This window comes from Acanthaster planci, linkage group LG07, assembly GCF_054643075.1.
Source record: "Acanthaster planci isolate LZ-2023a linkage group LG07, COTS_SCS, whole genome shotgun sequence".
Taxonomy (NCBI): domain Eukaryota; kingdom Metazoa; phylum Echinodermata; class Asteroidea; order Valvatida; family Acanthasteridae; genus Acanthaster; species Acanthaster planci.
In genome coordinates, this window is record NC_141783.1 from 13,585,179 (window position 1) to 13,609,456 (window position 24,278).

The 24,278-nt window shown below is 40.1% G+C and overlaps 2 protein-coding genes across 2 annotated transcripts; one reads left to right on the forward strand and one right to left on the reverse strand.

Annotated features, from left to right (window-relative positions):
• Positions 1–18: 18 nt before the first annotated feature.
• slc25a27 (solute carrier family 25 member 27) lies at positions 19–12,762 on the forward strand. Its single transcript, XM_022238008.2, has 9 exons — positions 19–406; positions 2,860–2,988; positions 3,977–4,039; positions 5,129–5,213; positions 5,528–5,650; positions 6,016–6,128; positions 9,146–9,230; positions 9,767–9,962; positions 10,653–12,762. Exons 1-9 carry the CDS (start codon positions 226–228, stop codon positions 10,722–10,724), a joined length of 1,047 nt encoding a protein of 348 aa, XP_022093700.1. The 5' UTR covers positions 19–225; the 3' UTR covers positions 10,725–12,762.
• On the reverse strand, positions 12,633–24,217 carry tbl3 (transducin beta like 3). The gene is made up of 23 exons (XM_022237917.2): positions 24,109–24,217; positions 22,724–22,871; positions 22,028–22,075; positions 21,507–21,584; positions 21,073–21,221; positions 20,633–20,725; positions 20,341–20,494; positions 20,074–20,170; positions 19,024–19,250; positions 18,679–18,820; positions 18,479–18,537; positions 18,153–18,259; positions 17,714–17,852; positions 17,074–17,235; positions 16,819–16,887; positions 16,605–16,675; positions 16,271–16,427; positions 15,805–15,863; positions 15,533–15,636; positions 14,955–15,026; positions 14,334–14,492; positions 13,937–14,036; positions 12,633–13,759 (listed from the first exon to the last, which is right to left on the reverse strand). Exons 1-23 carry the CDS (start codon positions 24,168–24,170, stop codon positions 13,132–13,134), a joined length of 3,084 nt encoding a protein of 1,027 aa, XP_022093609.2. The 5' UTR covers positions 24,171–24,217; the 3' UTR covers positions 12,633–13,131.
• Positions 24,218–24,278: the final 61 nt, after the last annotated feature.

Below are 24,278 nucleotides of genomic sequence, written 5' to 3' on the forward strand. Positions count from 1 at the left end.
TCAGATTGGTTCGTACCATGTACATGTAAGTTGATTACACGTACACATGTATAATCTTGAAGTTTCGCTGTAATCCTTTTACATTTGTCACCACTGTAATAGACTAAAGAGGAAATTTATAAAGTATCTATATTAATGGAGGCAGTACTGTGCAACAGAAGGATTAATGTTAGATGAGGAATTTACGACACGAAGGATTGGAGTCGGGCGACATTCTGGCTCAGGATGAGTGGAGAGTGCGTGGAAGGTGTGGGCGGGGTTGTAAGCCCTAGCGACGGCGGGTCTGCTGCGGTGGTCGTACCACGCTTAGATCGTTCAGGTTACTCGTTCCTGCAAAAGGTGGACCCAAACAGCTTTGCTTTTAAATACTTCCTGTCAGCCTGTGCGGCTACCGTGGCAGAATCAGGTAAGTTTAGTGAAGTTCAGTAGCTATCTGCGTTGATTTTTAAAACTAAAAAAAAAAGTTAAATCTAGTCAGAATTTTCCTTCCTCCATCCATGTTCCGAGCATAGCTCCATGTTCCGAGTAACTTGGGCTTACATGGGTCGCCCGACAATGTCAAAATGCTTAAAAAGGTGAGTCCAAGTTACTTGGACTAAGTATAGTCTAGCCTTGAGGCTCATTCGATCATTTTTAAACATTTTAAAAAGAAAGAAAGTTGTTGGTTGTGCTGTTTTTTATTTTGCATTCTATTCTGTCATGTCAGTACTTAACTGAGACACGTAAGAACCTAAGAAGAAAGTGAATGAGCTACAGGTATGCATTTAGTACTGTTAATTTTTGTTGATGAAAATTTCATATCTGCACAAGTTGACATTGATTTGCTATGTATTTTTCATTCATAACTCTAGACTAAAGAAATCAGTTTCAGAAAAACAGGTCTTTTGAGTAAGGCCAGAGTGAGGTCCTGGATTCTAGTTGTCCATGGGGAATATTTAACTTGCACTGTATTTATTTACTCATTTATTTGCTATAGGTCTACTCGTTAACCACATTTTGTTAGTTTTGGGGGTTGGTTGCCTACCTTATTAACATTCTTTTTTCTGTGGGGAGGACTTTACTAAACTCTAAATTCTTTCTTTTTTTGGGGGGGGCACTTCAATTTATTCTTATGGCTCTTGGAAAACATTATTAGACTTTTTCACTTTGTGGGGAAGGATGGTTTTGCTTAGTAACTTTTTTGGGGGGGTGTCCTTAGGAAACTTGTTATGTCTTGATCTATTTTGGAAATGTTTCTGTTCCCCTAAAATTTTTTTGAGGGGGTCGGTTGCCTTCCTTATTAAAATTCTTTTTTGGGGGAACAAGTTACAACTGACATTACTTTATAAACTTTGAAGTAAATGAAAATATGACATCACTCCATCATCACAGTGGACTGCAAAGAATAAATCGTAGAAGAATAGATCAAGCTGCTCTAAATTGACCAATGGCAGTAAGGGACAATACAAAGTCCAGGTCAAAATATTTTACAATAGGTCTACTGATACAGAATGTCGAAAAATTAGGCACACTGCTATTAAGCACAATGGTGAAAATTCTGGATAGCATGCAATGACGGCTGGCCACGTTGACCAGCGTCAGGTGCCCGACGGTGTGCGCACATGCACTGACGTTGACATGTCTCACATTAATGTCACCATACCAGCATGTACATGTGTGGAAGGCTGTGCAGCCAAAACGGCTAATGAACCATGATTAAGAAACCAAATTATTGTTCAAGTTGATTTTGATTGTAATACCAATGAGCTCTGAGCAAGCTCTAATTTATGTGAAGGTACGAGTTGTCTTGTACCTCGTATGTGAAAGTACGAGTTGTCTTTACTGGTGGTACAAGTTGTCAAAGGTGCAACTTGGCAACGGTACGAGTTGGTACAATTTATGTTGAGTTGATGGTACGAGTTGTCCATGGTACTAGTTCTCCAAGTTACCAGTTGACCTGTTCCCTGTTTATTGTTTTTTCACTAAGTTACCAGTTGACCTGTTCCCTGTTTATTGTTTTTTCACTAAGTTACCAGTTGACCTGTTCCCTGTTTATTGTTTTTCCACTTTATCCCTTGTCAGTGGTCAGTATCATTATACATCTTGACCTTTGGACAAGTCCAAGGTATATCAGATTCAACTCTTCAGCAAATACATGTACTTCTGTTGATTACCCAGCTCTGATTATGTAGTGAATTTAAAGATTTGCACCAGACATGCAGCTGAACCAAATACACGTTCAGAACGGTTTAATGCATTTTATATGCAAAAAAAAAAAGCAACCTAATGTCCGTACCTAAGAAACAGCTTTTGTCAAGAAGCACTTGTCAAATGTCCAACAAGGATATCCAAGTTTCTGAGTGGGACAGTTTTAATATTGGGTTTCCAAAGTGGATCCATTAAAATTTTGGGAAGAGAGGATGAAGTACAGTTTGTAAATTTGATGAAATGAAAGTGTTGTTGTAAAGTCCATGTGTCTCTTCATCATCAAGAGTTGGGAAAAGAACTGTTGAGATGTTTCGAATGAGAAATTTCATGGTTGCAAGCCAATTTATTGGTTCCTAAACCTGCTCTGGGAAACATCCCAGACTCAGTCAACATTCAAACACTCTGCAGCAGGCGAATGGTACATTACGTGCAAAATCCTAAGCCCCATGTAGAAAGTAGAGCAGGTTGGTGTCAAGTTTTGAACAGATGTAATAGATTTAGTCAGCTAGTGTATAGTGCCCAAATCCTGTAGGTGTTGATAAATTCTGCCTAGTTGACCTTGAATCACAGGATGGGCTCAATGAAATTTTGCAGCATTTATCATTTATTAATGAGTGTATTTGTGAATTTTGCTTTGCATAAGTGAAATGTAAATTGCTGTTGTTGTTTCAGTAACCTACCCGTTAGATCTAACCAAGACTAGATTACAACTGCAAGGGGAGCATGCAGCAGCAAGACATTATGGGGCCACAGCTGAAGCTGTGCCCTACAGAGGAATGGTCAGGACAGCCATTGGTGTTGGTAAGCAGCTTTACATGTAGGGGTGCAGACCACTAATTCAAGTGAGAATTTCTGGCCAGCTCATTAACATTAAAAGTGCCCCCACAGTGTCTTTTGAAAAAGGAGATTGTTTGGCTCCCAAGCTGGTGAGATTGTGTAAATCGTTGCTGTGATCAAGTACCTGGGTCTTTGAGCTTTCATATGAGAGCAGAATGGCTAAAAACTATGGTTGAAAAATGGTCCTAAGTGCCCGAGAAAATTTAGGGTTGCCACTTGAAAAATGGCTGCAATCAGACTTGATTTTGTTTTGTGGGAATAATTAAAATGTAATTGGTTAACCCACAAAAAAATGAAAAGAAATTGAAAGATAAATGACCAGACAAGAATTTCATTTGTGTTTCAGAAATCTCAGGGATGTTGGCATGCATGTTACTGGGCCCTGAACAGTGCTGATTTTACATTGTTTTCAATGGGGCTTGAATTAGTGGACTGTACTCTTAGGTACTACCTAGTAATCATGGAATCCTGGTAACCCCTTCCCTGTTTTGGCATTCAGGTGCACAAGTGAAGTGTTTCTGTGACATCATTGCATCATTTCCTCAGAAGTGTAGGAATCAAGACACACATACATGTACATGTAGATCTGGCTTTAACTGCTAGTCTGCAAAGATTGAAATAGGAACACTGATTCTTTTGATCAGTGTAAATCTCTTTAGACTTTGACCTGATAATGTTTCACTAATACCCTTGTAGTCTATTGTGATATCCTGGCCCCCCCTCCCCGTTGACAGCCATCTCTCGTACCTTTTAATTGATATTGTTAATTTGATGATATGAGTTGTACTTTTATTAGTTATTATTTTAGTTCTCAAAATAGAATAAGGAAATGAATAAGACACAAATATTGTGTTTTGAGATAAATGTACCGGTACATGAACCTTGATGTTTGACTATATAGAATCTGGAAAACAAAGTCTTTACTCAGCAATATGGTGCTGTTTGGTTTCAGTTCAAGAGGAAGGACTCTTGAAGCTGTGGCAAGGAGTAACACCAGCAATATATAGGCACATTGGTAAGAACCACTCAGTGGGTAGGCTAGTGGGTTTAACTTAAAGTGGATCTCCAGTTTGTCGCCTACAAACAGCCACACCTCAAGACTTTGATTTCTAATTGTGCTGATTCAAATTGAAAGAATGCATTTTGAATACATACAAATGTGGACAAGTGCATGATTTTGTGCATGCAATGGCCCACACATAACAACAGAATCGTTGTCATCCTAATGTTGGCGATCTGGATAGAGAATACTGACAAGAATTGTTACATTCCCAAATAATGCATGTCTGGCATGACAGTGTTATGAACCATAGGTCAGCAACTTTCCTATGACTAAGAAAACAAAGAGAATGTAAACTCTGCTACTGCATGTATGAATCCAAACCGAAACCCCCCCCCCATCACCCCAAAAAGTCGAGTCCAGGTACATATACCCTGCATAAAAAAGAAAAAATTGCATTCTGGATTATGTTTCTTTTATCAATCTGAGCTGTACACTGATCAATATCGCCTTCGTACCGGTAGTTTCAGCCTTTGATGTTGACATTTGATTCTGCTGATCCTGCAGGTTTTGTTATTGGCAAAATGGAGCTTAATGCACAAAACATACCAGCACCGTACAGGAAACAAATGCGCTGTGGAATTTCAGAAATGCATTTGAGGGTACCCATGAAAATTGACTTTTATATCTGCTGGTAACAGTCCCAAGAGTTTGTAAATTTGATGATGTACAGTTCGGGGCAATAGAACCAGACTTAAATTTGAAAACGCACTTACATCATATAACATACACAAAGCTCAGAACGGTTTACTAATTCAAACAAAGAAACAGACATCCAGTGGAACAAACAGAAAGAGGAAAGATGCCTCCAAATAGAGTAATGAATGTATGAATAGAGCAAGAAAGACATAGATAGGCAAGAAACTTCAAACAATTTTACAAACAGTTGAATTAGAAAATAACATCCGGCAGATGGGCAGAACTTGCTCAGTCAAATGGATCTACAAATAAATAGTTCTCAAAACTAATCAACGAACCAATCATTCTGGTGTCTTTTTTCCATCAGACGATGTCTACATAAACTGACTTTCTTTTCTGTAACAGTGTATACAGGATGTAGAATGGGTGCCTATGAATACATCAGGGAAAACATTCTCCACAGAAACGCAGATGGGAACTTTGCTGTCTGGTGAGTTACTTGATTTGGTTATATTTCTTCCTGTTATATTGATTACTTTACCATGCAGTTGGATCAAGGACCGTACACTCATTCTTTGTGTTCTGCCTTAACTGGGATTGTGAACCTGCGTGTCTGCAGGATTGGCTTGCTGTAAGAACAGTGTCTTGTTGAGCTCGTCACGCACAGTACTGTTTATTTTGTAGCTTTTTTTCAGTAGGGTTTATGAAATTATACCATAAGCCTCCTGGGTCTCAGGCCACATATGCACATAGTTTCCTCAGTGCAAGAATTCATTTCCATGTTTCTATTTTTAAACCCTACAGGAAAGCAGCCTTGACAGGAATGATTGCTGGGGTCATAGGTCAGTTCATTGCAAGCCCCACTGATCTGGTCAAAGTTCAGATGCAGATGGAAGGGCGAAGGGTTCTGGAGGGGAAACCACCAAGGTACACAGGCTGAAAAATACTCCTGGAAATAATCTATTCTCCCTCCCCCCACTCCACCCCCTTTATACCCCCACATTACCGTGCTCATTACTGCCCACACTGTGAGGAATATTACTCAAATGATGTTAGTCTTGCAGGCTTTAATGTTGACACTAGAATGTACGCGTACGAGGGCACAGCCTGTACATGTGTTTGCCTCTGATCATTAAGCCCATGATATCCGTGTCTTAAAATGAACATTTTCTCCATTTTCTGGTGTTACATGGTGCTGCTGGGATGTGATTTACCATGCTGTCTTAAAAGAATTCTTGGTTTTATCGCTAGAAATGTAATAATAAATAAAAGGGTGATATTTTGTGTTGCAGAGTGAAGAGTGCATTTCATGCATTCTCCAACATTCTGAGGGCAGGAGGGATTCCTGGGCTCTGGAAAGGATGGGCACCCAACTGCCAAAGAGCAGCGCTAGTCAACATGGGAGGTGAGATAACTTGATTGAAATGTTTCCCCTTACTATTCTGCAGAGGGACAAGAGATGGTGGCAATAGCATCCCTTTTTTTGGAACTCCCTGCTTGCGCGCAGAGGTGCATGCCACTTGGTTTGAGCCATGCTGAGCACATGCAGCCAATCTCTGTTGTGATATGCTTGCATACCATCCAGCTGAAAAGGTTCCCACTCACTGCTCTCTTCTTTGCTATTTAGAGGAGGATTGTAGTCACAGTGGATAAGGGCAGGGGTTCAAGGGTTAGATGTTAATCGAATGTGGTTTCTGAGAATAAAAGGTTTGCTGCTCCCTGTAAGGCTAAAAGATTGGGTGATGATGTAGCTCTAAGATAGCGAAAAATTCAGATTTGGAAATCCTTAAACTAAACCATGTCTTGATGAGCACTCTATCACTCAGTTATGATAATTCCTGGAGGTAACAAGCCTTTCTCATTGGGCATCACATACATGTACATGTGTATCCCCAACCTACTGTCTGGCTGGGGGGAGGGGGATGGGCCACGTGATTATCCCCACATGTGGGGAGTTATTTTCAACTCACTGCCATTATATGAAATGTGTATCCCCAACCTACTGTCTGGCTGGGGGGGTAGGCCACGTGATTATCCCCACATGTGGGGAGTTATTTTCAACTCACTGCCATTATATGAAATGTGTATCCCCAACCTACTGTCTGGCTGGGGGGTAGGCCACGTGATTATCCCCACATGTGGGGAGTTATTTTCAACTCACTGCCATTATATGAAATGTGTATCCCCAACCTACTGTCTGGCTGGGGGATGGGCCATGTGATTATCCCCACATGTGGTGAGTTATTTTCAACTTACTGCCATTATATGAAATGTGTATCCCCAACCTACTGTCTGGCTGGGGGGAGGGGGATGGGCCATATGATTATCCCCACATGTGGGGAGTTATTTTCAACTTACTGCCATTATATGAAATGAAAATGGAGGCAAAGAGCACAAACGTATTTATTATTTCCTGTTTTCATTGACAGGTTAACTTGAAGGCACATTAGTGCACGTGTGTATGAACGTATTTATCATGGTACCCCAAGTGTAATGTGGTGTCCAATCACCACCCCCCCACAACCTAAGCCCCCTCTAGGTTTTTGACTTTCCACTGCTAGGCTATTTTCCCCACTCCCTGACAATAGTTTTACGTCCCTGGATATTGTGTTTGTTTTCTGTGCAGTGAAGAACATTGATCCATGCACAACAGAAAAGGAATGTTGTTCCAACAAAAATATAATTATATTTGCATAGCGTTATTTGCCAGATGGGGTGGAGTAAGTAAACACCGACTTTATAAAAATATCTTTCCACACCGAGTGTTTGTGTGTTTGTTGTCTCTAGTATTTGGCCGTTCTGTTGTCTTCCGTTGAAGTCTTTTAAAAATATTGTGGATTTTTTGCAACTTTAAATAAGCCTCGATAGTTTGGATTTTATTATAGGTTTTCCCGCCCAACTTTTTAAAATTGGCGCTCCAATTAACGTCTGGCTCATTCAATTTAGCGCAAACTTGATTGATGATCGAGATCAACATTCAATCAGCCCAAATAATCATTCAATTTAACTTTAACTCCATGAGCACGCGATTGCAAATTCCTGTTAAACAGCAAAGTTTGAGTCGCTATTCAGTTTCGGAAACCCCAAGAACAGAAGTCAAATTCGCACAGTCATTCTGTGGTACTTGTAATAGGCATGCGATTTCGTGAATAGGCAAGCATTTCTGACATCTGTGCAATGTTTTTCACCGAAGTCTAATTTACAAATTTGAAATGTTTTATGCTTGACTAATTATTCAAATTCCATCATGAAGAAGAGGGGTGTCACTCGCAGAAAAAAAATCTCTCTCAGTACACTAATATCACCTTGATGGGAGAACCTCTTGTCTACAATGTACGTATTTATTTCTACTTAAAACGAGAAAAAGAAATGATCAAGTTCTTCTTATCTGGTTGAATGATTGTTAAAACAATGACCAAATACTCAATCTTTTCAGCAGTAATCTTGTAATTTGTATTTTTCCTGCTTGAAGATTTATAAAAAGAAAGAACAAAATTGGTTTCGTGTAATCCGAAAAGTATACAAGTATACATTAAATGAAAAGGTTGGGGATAATAAAGATCCAGGGCAAATATCGTCAGCGATCAAGATGTCTCTGGAACTGTACATGTACCATAATTATACAGAAACTCTATCTTTTCTCCAATACTTGGGGTATGTATACTTTGAAAAGCTAACATTGTGAATATGAGTGCCCATTGACGGATATGAAAGTAAAATTTTGGTAGGAATCCACCTCCCAGTCACCCAGGGCGAAATTGAGTGACGCTTGTGCATCGTGACATTGAATGATACTCTTACTAAACTGAATCCTTGAAAGTGCATGATTGGACGTCCACAAACGAAACTGAACGCGCAAAGTTTCGAAAATCAACCATGGGAGTAACGGGCTTCGAGAAATCGCTCGAAGGTCAATGCACTTTCATAACTTTGGATGCTGTTTTAACTAATTCGGCCGGGAAAACCTATATTACCGAAAATGGGTCACTTGGGAGACATTCCCATAGGAACGTGCACAAACTTTACTGTAATTAAATATTCCCTAATATGATCTGAACCAATCTTTGTACGTTTTCAATTTAGACTCTAATCTATCATCTCTCAAAATTTGGACAGTAAAATTCTGCCTCCTTCTGATAGTTGGAGCATTAAGGAGACATTGAAATGTCTCCCTAATGACCGATGTCTCCCTAAGGTTGAAAAATGTACCACAAAATATCTCCCTAAAGACCCATTTGTAAGAATTATAGTTTGTAGCATGACAGACTGTATTGATGTTATTGAAAAATATGTATTATTAAAAATGTGGCACCTAGCTCAAAAACTTCACACTGACAATGACGTGAGGAAGTATTTCACTGCATCACCAAGGTTGCTTACTAACCCAATTTGATAAAAGTGGTCTTAACTTATTCTTAACAGATTTGGCCACATACGACTCATCTAAACATTTCATACTCAGGCATACCAGTCTCTCTGACAACTGGGTTACGCATAGTCTGGCAAGGTATGCTCTTCTCAAATTGTTCTGTGTAATTTAATTGAAATTTCCAACCATCGTCACTTTGTGTTTTGGTTTCAGCCATGACTACTTCCATCTCAAAAAAAATTCTGTTTTGTATTGCTGAATCTTGTGCTTCAAATCTTATTTGATACTCGAAAGGAATTTACAGCTTTCCTTTCCACATAAGATGTCCACTGCATGCTAAAAAAGAGCGCCCCTTTTTTTCCATGTGGCACTCACTGCAAATGTATCAATTCAAACAGACTTCACTGGGAGCACACCCTTGTCCCAGGCATGCTTGAAAAGGGTGGTGGGGAGGGCTTGAGTGTTGACCGTAATTGACCACGGAGGTGGTGTGGTACCATGTCAGACAGTTGGACATCTTGCATACAGTACTTAGGATGGTGAAGAGCATAAGGACAAGAAATGAAACCGTTGAAGATTTTCCACAAACGTCCAACGTGGAATTGTGACACAAATCTTTATTTCAGCGTGAATATGATCATTGCATTTCTGGTATTGATTTGTGTTTTCCGTAGTTGCTGTTCTGGTCTGGTGGCCGCCTCTCTGAGTACACCAGCTGATGTGATTAAAACACGGGTCATGAACCAGCCTACTGATGCGAGTGGGCGGGGCTTGTTGTACAAATCTTCCTTGGATTGCTTACTCAAGTGTGTGCGCAATGAGGGATTTTGGACGCTGTATAAAGGCTTCTTCCCCATCTGGGCCAGAATGGTGCGTTAAGTTAATTGCATTTTCCTGTCATCACAAAAGCAGAGAAATTATCATTTGAACATCTTCTAACCGTGTACCTTGATTACTTCTAGAAAGGAGAGTGTGCCTGGTTAAATTAAGCTGAAATGAAGATTGTAACCAGTCTCATTTCTTATACTGATACTTGGAAGAAAAGATTGTGTTAGAAACTTTATTTTATGGAAGTAGGAGAATGTGATATTCTGCATTCATCCGCTGTGATCCTGGCGGAAATGGCAGGTTGAAAGCTAGGGATGCCCAAGCAATGTTCATACCACATTACACCCTCTGTAATTCATGTGCACATTTGTTTCTGTATGCGATCTTCTTGACGAGTTATTCACTGTAGCTTGCATGCACAATGAGACATTATCAACACGTCTCCATAAACAAACATGAAAACTTTGGGGTTTCACGTAAACCAGACAGTGAAAGTCAGTAAACTTAAAAATCCCCTAAACAATGGACGTCATGCCAGTGCATGTATCAGGTTTAATGGGCCTCTGTCCTGATGACACCACACTTTGTTTACATGTGTGCTTTCCTCAGGGGCTTAGTGGAGCATTGGCCCCCATTCAGTTCAGAGGCTTATGTAGAGTGGGCATTGGGATAATGAACATGGTTGACGGAAGAAATTGTGACAAAAGGGCTTCTGTACTTTATTTTCCCCAGGCTCCCTGGTCTCTGACCTTCTGGGTCTCATACGAAGAGGTCAGGCGCCTGACAGGGGTAAATTCCTTCTGATTGTTGACGAACCCAACAAGCACTTTTGAGTTTTCCCGAGTGAAACCCAGGAGTATGCCCACCATTGTCTATTGGCTGTCACCCCTACCCTTTGACTGAATGCAGACAGAAGCTCACACTGGCGAAATGAAAGCAGACATTGAGGGGTAAGGTTGTAGGCAGTCAACAAGCAGTGTTACATTGTGGTGTTATGTGCACCCAAGGTTGTGAAGGTGAACTGTAAATACAGAAACCCCAACTTGAACTTGTTTTTACAAGGGGACGAGGTGAAATGATGAAAAGATGGCAGTCACTCAAACAATCGGGTTTGTGACTGCTTGGTTGCACATGCACATGCTCTACTGCGCTAACCTTACATACCTAGTGTGGACTTGTGAACAAAAGATGTCCACACGACGCAGGAAAGGAAGACGTTCTGTGGACTTACACATGTCCACAGGATGTTTCCCCTTCTCTGAAAAAGAAGTTTAGAGGCATTATGGGGTAGGGGTCATCTGTCGTAAAAGGAAGAGGAATAGTCAAGGAAACCTTGTACAAAAAGCCAGCGGAAAATTGTGTCCCCAGTTCAAGAAAAATGAGCATTTTCACTGAGTTTTTTTAACTGCACGAAAAGAATGTCCGCAGTAGGTTTGTAAGGTAATTGTGGGTGATTCTGTGTGTGTGTTGGTAAACAAGTCAGCTTTGTACTACACACTACTGCAGAAGTGGGCGTGGTCATGTGTTCTGCTGATGTCACTTATCAACAGGCCAGTAATAAGCAGTTTAAGTGGTTGAAGGGTGATTTGCAAGTATGCCTGATGGTAGTAAACAAATACCGCCCTCTGGTGTTGACTTAATATGGCATGCAGTCACTGCTTAGTTGCGACACCCACAGCGTAGCCTGTACATGTAGATCCTGAATGTAACGGGGCAACTCAGTTTGTGTAAACCACTGACGTGGCTTGTCAACACTCTCCTTACGTTCAGCAGCTGAAATGTTCATGTTCCCCAAACCAGGCTGCACCTCCTATGATTGAACTTGTGCTGTACTTGTCGGGCGCTGTTGGGGAATCAAAATGTTGGGGGTGGGAGGATGACAGAACATCAGTGTTGTGTTGGAGTCCATCACAGTCCTAAGCCAATTCACAAGCTATTCGAATGAACTGTGACAAAAGCATTCTTTTGTCATTGTTCACCCTGTTACGGCTGGCCTTGTGACTGGACTTGTGATGGAATCGAATACAACACTGCAAAACATATGGGAGTATAATTGTATGAGAACAGTCCCTTGGGTTTTAGTAATTTTAGACATGGCAATAGACCAGTTGCACCCTCTAAGTCAGATGACCTATAGTGGGTATAAAAATCAACATGGCTTCCTCCCATAGCAATGCGTGTTTAAGTGTTTTTTATACCAAAAGTAAAGCTGTTTTGGGGCATAGCACTCAGCACATCAGTAGTCACAGTACTTTACCCACTGTTAGCTTTATTTTGGTAAATGACACTTAAGACGCCCATGTTTGTTGATGTTTCATACCCACTATAAGTCATGTGACTTACTGGCCTCAATTGGTCTATTTTTAAGACAGTTTTAGGGAACACAATGTTCTCACTAAAAACTCTTCATTTGTGGATTCAAGTCAGGATTATGAGAGATAAGCCTCTACTGGCCTCCTATAGAACGGCCCCCACTCAACTTGGCTTACTTTTGTCGTGGAGATTGAGTTTCCAATCTGTTTACCTTTTAACAGTACAAGTTTGTACCCACTGGTTCAGGTGATTCTGAATTGATTGGTTTTTATGTGAAAATGTGAATCTCCAGTTTTGGAAAGTGTAAGGATAATTACAAATTATATGTGAAATATACAGATGCGGCCTTGGTGAATAAGAACAAATTTTCACTAATAATTGAAGATTATACTGAACATGTTCAAGTACACAAAAAGTTCTATTTATTGTACATCAATCTGATATCTGTTGTTTGTAGCAATTATATAAATGTAATTATATGGATGAGATGAAAAAAATTGGTTGAATTTCAACCCATTTTATTTCTGTACATTGGAATTGTGGTATTTAAATTTGTAAATAAGAGTGAACTGTTGAAATCTAAATGCAGACAACAGCGATAAAACATTTGCCCTGAAAAAGTTGTCTAATTCATGATTTTACTCAATACGGCAAATACATGCTTGTGTATGAAGAAAAGCTACATTTTTTTGGCTAGTCTCCCAGGTGGAAGAGCTGCAGTTTAGAAATGTTCAAAAACCTCGTCGTAGTTTACATGAAAATGATGCAATAGATTTTTTTCATTCTACAGAAAAAGCATAGCCCTAAGAACATTTTGACAGTTTTCCTTTTAATTTGACTGCCCTGTGGGTATGATTCCCTTGTGGAGAATAGAGAAAAAGAGCACTGAGTTTTTCTCTTAAGCTCTGAGAGATATGGAAAGCCCGCTTACTTTGGCTTTCTTTGTCGACTTGACTGAAGATGATGTCTTTCCAAGTCTCCTCTTGGCAGTGTTGGGCGAGTTTTTAGGGGTCTTTGTTTTTGAGGTCCTTTTATCCTTGCTCCTGGTTCTAACTGCAATCCCTCCTTCCTCTTCATGGTCACTGGGTCCCTCATCCGTCGTGCCATCACTTCCCATCAAATCCATCTTTAGAGTTTTGAGTGTCTTCTTTTGGCTCCGGAGGAGTTTAGGTGTCAGTTTCGGTGAGTTCACTGTGTCTGTGTCACCCCCGCTCCGAGTACTGTTTCGCTTTGGGGTTTTCTCTCTCTCAGTTTTTTGTTTCTTCGTTGTGTTTGGAGCACCTGCTCTTTCTGCAGTATGATCATCATTTGCATCAATGTTGTTAGCGACTTCTGTCACCTGCCTGTCAACACTGTCTTCTTCATCCCCATCAATGATGTGATCTGCATCTGCACCTGTCATGCCCTCTGACCTCTGACCAAGGCTGTTAACTCCAGGGACACTCGTACCCAGCACAGCTGGTGTTGTATCTATGATGAATGAAGGACTGCTCTCTGCTAACTCGGGGCTATTCTCTGTGCCAATGCTGAAAGGTTACCATACATGGTGTCCACAATTTTAAGCTATTTCAAAAAATGGACCTCAGAATAGAAGTGGTATTAACGCACTGTAGAAAGCTTGACTGTGTCTTTGAAATGTCTCTAAAACTGCAGAATTCTTTTTAGACAGGAAGTAAATGAAAAGAATTCACTGTCTGTCTCACCTAGCCTCCACAGGCCCAGTGGCTCGACGCATCCGTTGCCAGGTGTACTCCACAAACATGGCTTGCTGTAGAAGACGATTCATCCGCTCAAAGTGACGTTCTGTCAAATAAGAGGCACTAGATGGAGTCATGGAACATATTGCAAACAGACATGGTGGCAGGTTAAATCACAAGCCTGAGGGAACTGAGAAGCCTCATAAAAATTGAGAATTTAAAACTTCATCCAATAAATCACATCTTTGACTGATAGAAAGCACTGAATTATGCCATTTTGGATGTACAGACACTGATTAAGCATGCACCTACAATGAAAGAAATTCGTTTGTGACACATTTTTTAAATCACTGATCCAACTGTTTTACCAGATGACCAGCAAACTCCCTCTTCACTAGCTTACCTGTGTAAGGGATCAGTCCTTCTAACGTCTCTTGCATGGTGCTGAAGGTCATGAGGTCATCCGGGGTGACGTGTCTGAGGATGACTGCGATGACCGTCTGCGCCGTGTGGCAGTGTTTGGAGTTGGTGTTCCAGTGTTTGCAGAAACCCAGCACTGACTCTGTACATGTAGAGAACTTAAATGTTCACTGCCATGGCTCAAGTCCTTGAACATGACTGCCATTACCTTAGAAAGATGTCAGTGGTCAAGTTTGATTCAAAGGGGAGGCCAAGCTTTGTTGAACAAAAGCCACTGTAGGGTAGGGACGAAACTTATCAGAAACTCTGATCCTATCAAAAGCACTGCAGAAATGCTAATTTTACTATACTAACAACCAAATAAATTGATCTGCGGAGCAAAATTTTAAAAAAATGGATGGAATAGGATCTGAATCGCCAGAATTCTGTACAAGTGCTCTACTGAGCTACTTCACTATGTGGTGGCGTTCCCCTTTATTCAAATCTTTGTGCACAATTATCATGCCAGCCAAAAGGCATGGAAGGCATGCAAACAGCCAAGGGAAAAAAAGACTTTTGGCGGATTCAGGGTTGAAAGTTTTCTTCTTGACGTAGCCCCCCTCACCTATTTGATCTTGCCTCATTCTCTTCATTGTCTTCTCCAGCTTCTTCTCACCATCCGACTCATCCAGAAGGTCTATCAAGTAGCGAGCATAAAAGAGAATTTCAAAACCAGCCAAGAATTTGTGCTAGCATCCCCAAATGGACTCAACTCTAACCCTTGGGCTAAATCCTCTTGAGTTCTACACAACTTTTACACCCCCCTTTCACTGCCTATGACACACAATGAAACAAACTTTACGAAGTACCATTACCAAAAATGTATAAATACAGCCCAATACAAACTTTGACTTGTGTTGCAGCCTGAACACACAAAAAAACCAAGCCAACTTCCAATGTGACAAAACCAAAATTATATCTTCCAAATCCAAAATGAAAACATTATTGGCACATAGAATTAGCAAAACTCACTTTATCTTTAATCTAAACCTCATAAGCCAGAGGCAAAATAAAGTCAAGAGAACAACTAAATGCAACCGCACCCTTGTCCCTAGATTAAAAGAATACTTCTGAGCACGTAAGAATCCGTAATTAAGCTCAAACTAAACCCACACCAAACATGCATGAATCTCCAGTACTTACTCTTCATGATTGTCAGTACCCTGAACGGTTGATTGAGTGTGATGGCTAGTCCAATCGCCTTGAGGTATTTCTTCTCATGAAGCAAATTAGATAACTCCTGTTCCCTATGATGAAATGTAATTTAATTTCATTCCTTATGCTATTAAGTAAATTTTTGTTAAATACATTTGAGAGTAAGTCAGTCATTTTAAAACGGCATCTTTGCTGACAGTTTCCAGTGTTTATGTTCAGTGCATTGCGTGCATAATCCCTGTACTATGAAATTGACTCACTTCAAGATCTGGTCTTCCTCTTTCTCCATTTCCTCTTCTTGTTCAATTTCTGTAATGTCCTGTGCAAAGAAGCCAAACCAACTTCAAGCATTGAAAATATATATCACTCATTATGGCTTGATACATGAACTTGAATTTGATATTTTGAACAAAGTCAAATTCACTTAAATTCTGTACCAATCTAGCCTTAAGAACGCGTAACAAGGAGACCAAGATAGGTACATTGGAACTAAGCACGCTCTGGTTAACTGAATTAAATAAAAACAATTAATGACAGAATATGGATCAGGGGATTTCAGTAAAGGGCTATAAAGCACCTTTAAAAGGGTACTATACTATAATGACACTTTGGATGTCCTTCGTTCAAGTCCTGGTTTGATCCATTTTGCCATGCATCCCAATTTATTCAACTCTCCTCTGAATGCCACAACAAAACTTTCATTTATTATTCTGAGGCAGGTTTTACCTTCCAGATGAAGATGTTGGAGTCTGCACCACCACTGACCAGCAAATCCTGCCCTCTGTTGGCAGCCAGGGCCCAGACTTTCTGGGTGTGCTCGTCAAACGTCTTGACACATTCATTAGTCTTGATTGTCCAGAGTTTCAGCAGTCCATCAGAGCCACTTTAAATGTGAACAAAAAAGACCCCCCCCCATTTTTTTTTTTAATAGGATCGGGGTAAAATTCACATTCTTGCCTTGTGGGTAACACTGCTTTTTCAAAAAGAAGGTGCCAGTTAGCTCTACTTTTGATTCTGCCTGTGTTTTCTTCCTCTAGCTCCGCCTCCCTGTAAAACTTACCACGATACTAGCTGCATTCCTCTTGAAAGGAAATTGACTTTCAACACCGATGCATCATGTCCCTCAAATGTCTGTAGGAAAAAAATAGCAGGTTTTTAAACACTGGCATTTGATGGATGGGCACTGGATAGAGGATACCACTTGACGTAACGACTAAATGACATGTGGCATACCAAAATGTCAAATGTTGATTTTTTATTGAAACTATCTGTACCTTGACACAGCTGAAATCTGACAAGGCCCAGATTCTGATGGTTCCATCGGCTGAACTTGTTGCCAGGGCCTGTACAAATAAATAAATCCAAAATAGTAGTTAACGGAAACGAAACCAACCAAGTACAGGCCAACTTACATTTCATTGGGAAAACAACATCATACCTTTTCTTCCAAAAGGAATCATTGCCTTCAAGGTGTTACATTCCATTGAAATTTCTGAATAATTTATAGCTTTGACGACTTTCAAACAGACCTGATCCGTGGGTGAGAACTGCACACACCAAATGCCACGTCTGTGACCCCTGAATGACCCTAGACTTGTCTCCTTTTCAAGGTGCCACAGTCTGGCTGTCCTGTCTTGAGAGCCTGTTGCCAGGAGTTTGTCATTTGGTGAAACAGCAACAGAATTGATGTCCTGCAACAGAAAACAACAGAAAATTATCTTATTCATATTGCATGAAAATCTTCATTATTTGTATGATCCTAAAGATCTAGCCTTACTGCTAGAACTGTTTGTTAGCCTAATTATATCTTGTGGTTTCCCTTCAATCTCTTGCCACATGGCATTAGAAAAATTACGGTCCCTGACTGGCACCCTGCCACAGTAAAGACAAGTAACTTAAAGCATGTGAACATAAAGCTGGACAACTGAATTAAGCTACATCCAAAGTCAGGTCTACAGCAAGCATTAACACTTGTGTCTATGGTAAATGGATCATAGCCACTAGCCAGGGACTTCCACTGTGCAGATGGTATTCCATTTCAGAGCCAATAGTTTGGAAGGAAATCTTAATTGAGCATGGTAACAGCAATTAGTCAAATCTTCCCCACTGGTCTGATAAAAAGCACATAAATATTGAGGAAACCTCCTTTTCAGAGATGGAATCACTTACCTTCTCATGAGCACGCTCAGTGAACTTCACCTGAAGTGGAGCAGGCGCTGTGTCTTTCTCCGTGGGTAGATTTGATGGAATTTTCCATACTTTGATTGTGCAATCTTCACTACCACTTACAAAGAACGAGCTAGATAACCTATACAAGTGGAAAGTTACATTATTTAAATTTTACACCAATCTTTACAATAAGTTTATAGGTATTTTATCTTTCAGAGACATTCTGTACCATGCAAACACATTTTCACTCCCCAAACTAGATCTTAGTTAAACAGCTCGTTAGCAGTCTCATTGACTCAAACTTCATTGACCACGCTTTTACCAGCCATTACAAACCTTTTCAATTTCACCAGCACAGCACTTGCACAGAAAAAAAATTGGGTAAAATTTAGACGTGTTCATATGTTTGGAAAAATCAGCACAGCAAACTAATGATTACCTTGCAGTGGTCAAAGCACCCACAGAGTGGGTGTGTCCCTTGCCAACTGCTACGCAGTGCACTGATCCTGATGTTGGATCCATACTCCATAGACGAACAGTGTTATCCTTCAAAATAAGCCATATTACAGAATTTAAGACTCGGTAAATGAACTGCACAAATTTGACCAGCAAATAGACCAAAGGAAATGGAATTGGACCTGAAAGGAGCCATTTGATTCTAAAGATTTTACAAAAAGCTCTTTGGAAATCTTTACAATACCAAAAAAATTGGATTTTAATACCCTGCACTCATCACAAAGTAAAAAATAGCATTCCTACATGTACCTTTGAACTGCTGACTAACATCAGTCCATTTTTGAAAACTTCGAGGGCTAGGACAATATCTGTAAATGTATTCACATAAAGATAAAAAAGGAGTAAAAACAGAGATATTCCATACCAAAACTTGCAGTCTTTACATCCAAAATGACCAACACACTACAATCCTTCAAACTGGGTTCAGGACATGTTCAGTGGCAACTGACCTGTGTGGCCTGGAAGGATCTGGCAGCTGAGGGAAGAAAGGTCAAACACACGAATCTGCTCACTATTACTGGCCACAGCAAGGTGTGTGTCCTTCTCCCCCATGAAGCAAAGGTCTAAAATCTCCTCATTGTAGCCAACAAACTGGGGGAAAAATGACAGCCTCAAAACAGCAAATGCATTTATCACATTAAGTGACATCAAAATTCATGCGTCAAAAATTGTATCATGGTACTTTTTATTCACATTTTCTCATTTTTTTAGATTTTTCCTGAACCATTTTTGTACCATTATTGTTCATACTTTTGTGGGTGTAAATGTAGTTATGTAAACAAATGTTTACATACCTGTTTCTCTAAATCAAAGTCCTTCAATCCAAACATCAGGATGTTGTGATCATAAGTAACCACAGCAATGACTCCTAATGTACTACAAAGCATGGCTTGGTTAATGTGGGTTGCTAGCTGCTGTTCTTGACCTTTGACCTGACCTTCAGTATGTGTCTGGTGGGGGAGTTGCTGCCGCTGGGTGAAAACACACTTTGCAGTGGAGGCATCCCAAACTTTGAGTAAACCTGATAAAGAAAAGTTTGGTAGCACTGATATGTAAAAAAAAAAAATGCTCAATTTCTGTATGATCTTTAATGAAACTCTCAAATAGAGGCTTTCATTGACATGACACCATAATATGGCCGTTCAATGGACGAGCTATGATGGAAAATTTTGTAAAAAAATTACTTGGGTGGGTGGGATTATTGGGTTGAGTTTAAGTAGGTAAGGTTCAACTGGCTTTAACACTTTGACTGCCGACTCGTAGTCATGCGTGTACCAAATTCTGCCACAACCAGTATACTCGTAGGAAATCAAAGGCTATTGTAACGTAAATTGAATACACTGGCATCACCGAAGAGCTCAGCAAATGCGCTGCTGGCAGTGTGGGGGACATCCATCTGTAAAATGCTCAAGTACAAGCACACACCAGAAAGGTACGTATTAAATATGCGCGCATACATACAACGCTTGGCAAATGGGAACGCTCCTTTAAACTTGTGTGCAGCAGTTAGAGTGGATAGGTCGAGCTGAGTTGAGGAGTTGAGTGTGGCTGAGAATTGTTGGATGGGTAGGGTTGTAAGTGAGTTGGATCTCAGTGGGTCATGTTGGGTTGGTTGTGCTGCGCTGGGGAGTTGTGTTCCATTGGGTTGGGATGAATCGGATTGGCTTGGATTTGGATTTGGTTGGACTAGGTGGTGAGCTTGGGTTAGGTTTGGTTGTATTGGGCTGAGTCAGCAATGAATTAAAGGAAATTTGAGTTCAAGTCTGTTTGCTTGTAAAAAAGTTTGGGACCCCTGGGTAAGAAACTTCATTTCAAAAATTCCATAAATTTCTAATGGATGTTACCTTGAGATCCTGCTGTGATGAAAAATGTATCCTTGCCAGTAATTCCAACCTTACTGCAGTCAGTGTCAGATGGAGGCACAATTACAGACTCCAAAGGCTGTGGCGAAAAAAATTAAGGAGTCTTTCTAAAGGCTTTAGCTCATCACTAAATGCAAATTGCATGAAAACCAAACTCATTAGCTTCTGAATGCCATTTGTAAACCAAATTCATTTCAATTCCGCCTTGAGTAACAATTTACGAATTTTAGGGCAACAGAGATTGCAAACCTCATACACTGGAACTGTTTTCCTGACTGTGTAGGAGCCCAAGTCCCAGACCGTTACAATGCTATCCCTGCCTGAGCTGAACATAGTCTGGCCATCCTCTGTGAAGGCAAAGCCGGTAACCCCACTGTAGTGGCTCTCCAAAACAGCTTCACACCTGAAAGAAAGATGGGGACCAGTAAACATTTCCACAAAGAACAAATACAAGAGATGGAACTAAAGAAATGAAGTAAGCACTGATTCTGACATGTCAGAGAGCTGACTGAAAACACTACCATTTTGATGTTTGAATTACCTGCTTGTTTTGAGATCCCAGACTCGGATTTTGCAATCATCTGCTGCAGAAAAGAGCAAAAGCTTCTCTGACACCGGATGGAAGTCAAGCACGCTACCAAGAAAGCAAGAATTGCAAATGTATGAGTGATATATCTGTAAATGATAAGGTTAACTCTTACAATTACAAATACAACTTTATAATTATTAAATACAGGCATTAAAGGTAGGCCTACAGATTTTCAGCAAAACATCACTTCTACATCTTATGCAAATAAAGATAGTCAAGCCACGAGGCCAAGTCACAGTCGTACCAGTGAAATGGCTATAGCTCATCGCTGATGTACAAGGCTAAAATGGTAGCATAACATGGAAGTTGTACCCAAATGTCAATCCCAACAGTCCTTAACCCTCCAATTTCAATGTACAGCCTAGGGGGTTAGGATGAAGGAAATGACTAACCTGACTACTCCCTGAGAGCCCTTGAAATTGTGGGTACAATACTGTCGTACAATGTCCCATAACTTGATGGTGCTGTCACTACTTCCAGTGGCTAGAAGGGTTGAGGTGGCATCAAAGGTCATGCTGACTACAGGGCCAACATGGATTGCCTGCAAAAATACATACCTTCATTTCATATTCTTCATATAGAACATTAACATAGGCTTCCACTGTTTCAATGTTGGGTCCATTACTCACTCATCAAATGATTGAAGATAAAATGTAAGACATCTACCATATGTTGCCACTTTGGAAATGAATGCATTCTTTCAGTTGTATGATCCCGTCCACCTTCACATTCCACTAAACAAGCTACAAGCACATGTACTTATGGTAATAGTTTAAATATCAAAATACATCTATACAACCAATTGAACTGTCATAATTCTACCCACCTTCCAGGTTCGGACGCATCTCTCCTCCCTCCAGTCCCACTGCTTCAATAAGAGGTTTCTATGGGCAACCACTAGAAACTGAAGGGAAAAAAATCACCTTAACAAAGAAGTAGTTCAGAAGCCAAACAAATAATGCCGTCATGTGACACTTGAGGGCTGCCATCGTGTGACACTTGAGGGCTGCCATCATGTGACACTCGAGGGCGTGATCATACAATCCCTTCAAGAGTATGCTTTTATCATGTAGTAAATGCCAGTAAGGGTGTTATCGATGTCAACACAAGTCTCAGTTACAGTTCTGTCATTGCAATGAATGGTACTGAAAAACCTAACAACTTCAACCTCCATTCTGTTGTATTTTCAATGCACTACAAAAACCCCAAGAAACTTGCTTTTGGGTGTTTATTTCAAAATGTTTTCGGGGGGGGGGGAGTTAAACCTTGCTCTGAGTTAACACATGTTGGTTTACTTGTCTGCAACATTATTGCATTATATGTATACAAATGATATTTAACACATACTTCATCATCAGGTGTTACAACAAAAGAGGTTACGTCATCACAGTCCTCCTGTTGAAATACAAAATGAGTAAATGCTAACTCAATATTATGCAGACTCCATAAAGACTAATGAAAGCCATGTTTGATTCAATATTTCGTTCTTTATTCAGAACATCTTCAGGAATTCAGAACATCTTCATTCCTGAAGATGTTCTGAATAAGGAACGAAATATTGAATCAAACATGGCTTTCATTAGTCTTTATGGAGTCTGCATAATATTGAGTTATCTGAATATTATCAGTGGATCACCTACTAGTAAATGCTATATTGCATAAATACTGGTAACTAAAAACAGGAACCCTTTAATTAATGTAAAGCAACATGCAAAGTAAATGAATCACCCTACCATTGCACTTAGCACATATTACACATTGGAACCACTTTCACTAATACTGCAAACTACTATCTCATACATATACAGTTATTCCAAGTGACATCAGTATTTAATGTCTGTGTGTTGCTGTTGCCAACCTGCCAGTTTTAGGTAGCCTCACAAAACTAGGGACTGAGACTGAGACTAGTTAAATGTTCAAAGTGGCTGGTCAAATTCACACATTGATACTTTTCTTCAGCTATGGGCCATGGCGTTGTCTAACAATTTGTAATATAGTGTTTCACATGTCACCATATAAAAATCCACAATACAAAAGGCTCACCGCTTTGATGGAATGTACCACTTTACCAGAGGTTGTGTCAACTACGTTGATATTTGCTCCTTGCACACAGAAGATATGGTTCCCGTCTCCAGATAACTGCACTTTTCCTCCAGTGTAAAATGCAGAGATCCTACTCTCTAGCCGGAAACTGATGTAAAAGAACAAAAATAACAAAAGTTTTCATCAATAATCGGACACACCTGATTTTTATAATTCTGAATGCATCTCATTGCCGCCAACTGACATCTGCAACTTCACTGAATGTTCCCTTAATTACCAAGCCTTTAAAAAAACATTGTACAGCAATTGGGGAGAAAATGCAGAAAGAATGTTGCATCTTACCTCTGTTTTTAACATCATATATGATCATGTCAGCTCAGTGAAGGTCAGTTGTTGCAGAAATGCAGAAAAGCTTCCACTTTTATTAGGAAGTACTAGGAAAATTTTCCTTACTTCCAATAGCCTTTGTACACAACCACTATAGTGGAATCAGGATGCAACATTCTCTCGGAAACAGAGACTCTCTTTAATACCCAAGTTTCCGAAAGCAAAATGTCCTGGTGCACTGCATGCATGCACTGCAGTCAAGCCATTATATGTGGCAAGCCTAATGTTCACCAGCACTAGCTTAGGCAAAGTGTAAGACCCTGCAGGGGCCAATTTCATAGAGCTGCTTAAGTGCAAAATTTGCTTAAGCACAAAAAACCTTGCTTACAAAACAAAGGTAACCAGCTCAAAATCTATGTGATTGTCATGCTAACTAAAAGACAGGTGAATACCATTCAAAAACAATATACATTACATTGAGTTTTGGCTGGTAACCTGATTTGTCAAGCAAGGTATTTTTCATGCTTAACCCTAACCGCCAAGCGTATTGTTTGGCTTACACTACACAGTACTACAAAATACTAAGTAATAGTCTGAGCCTGAAGGACCTAGCGCTACAGATTACTACTTCTGGCTAGGTTACTTCCATTGTTACTTGTAGTTGTGCAGAGAAGATGCCTAGGCCAAATAATAACATGCCTTACAATAGGAACAGTACCCTGTTGTTAAAGGATGCTAACAACAAATCACAACATGAATAATCACACTTCACTTTGTCAAAGCGAAACATTATTCGCACACTCTTCGAATCAACAATGCACACTTTTTGCAAAAACACCTGTCGAAATTGCGCAGTCACCTGGTCCGCATACAAACGAATGAAATGAGACTCGTGACGTCCTGCAGAGAATTGTTGAAGACGATCCAGTCGTGATAAGATTGTGTATTTAAATATACATTGTAGTTCCACTTTCTCAGTTCATAAATGAAGTTCACTGCATAATATCAACACAATCAACCTGCTCAAAGGAAGAAAATTGGAGGAAAAAATAACTCACTTTGATTTCAGCCGGATTGAAGCCATGCCGTTTTCGATACGCACGATAAAATTTAAATCCATGCATGTACAGCTGATGTAAGGGTACACTTAATGCCTCCTTCGACCACAAACTACTGCTGGAGTATGGATTATACTACTGTAGGTGAAGAGACTGATTCCCCGTGTCAA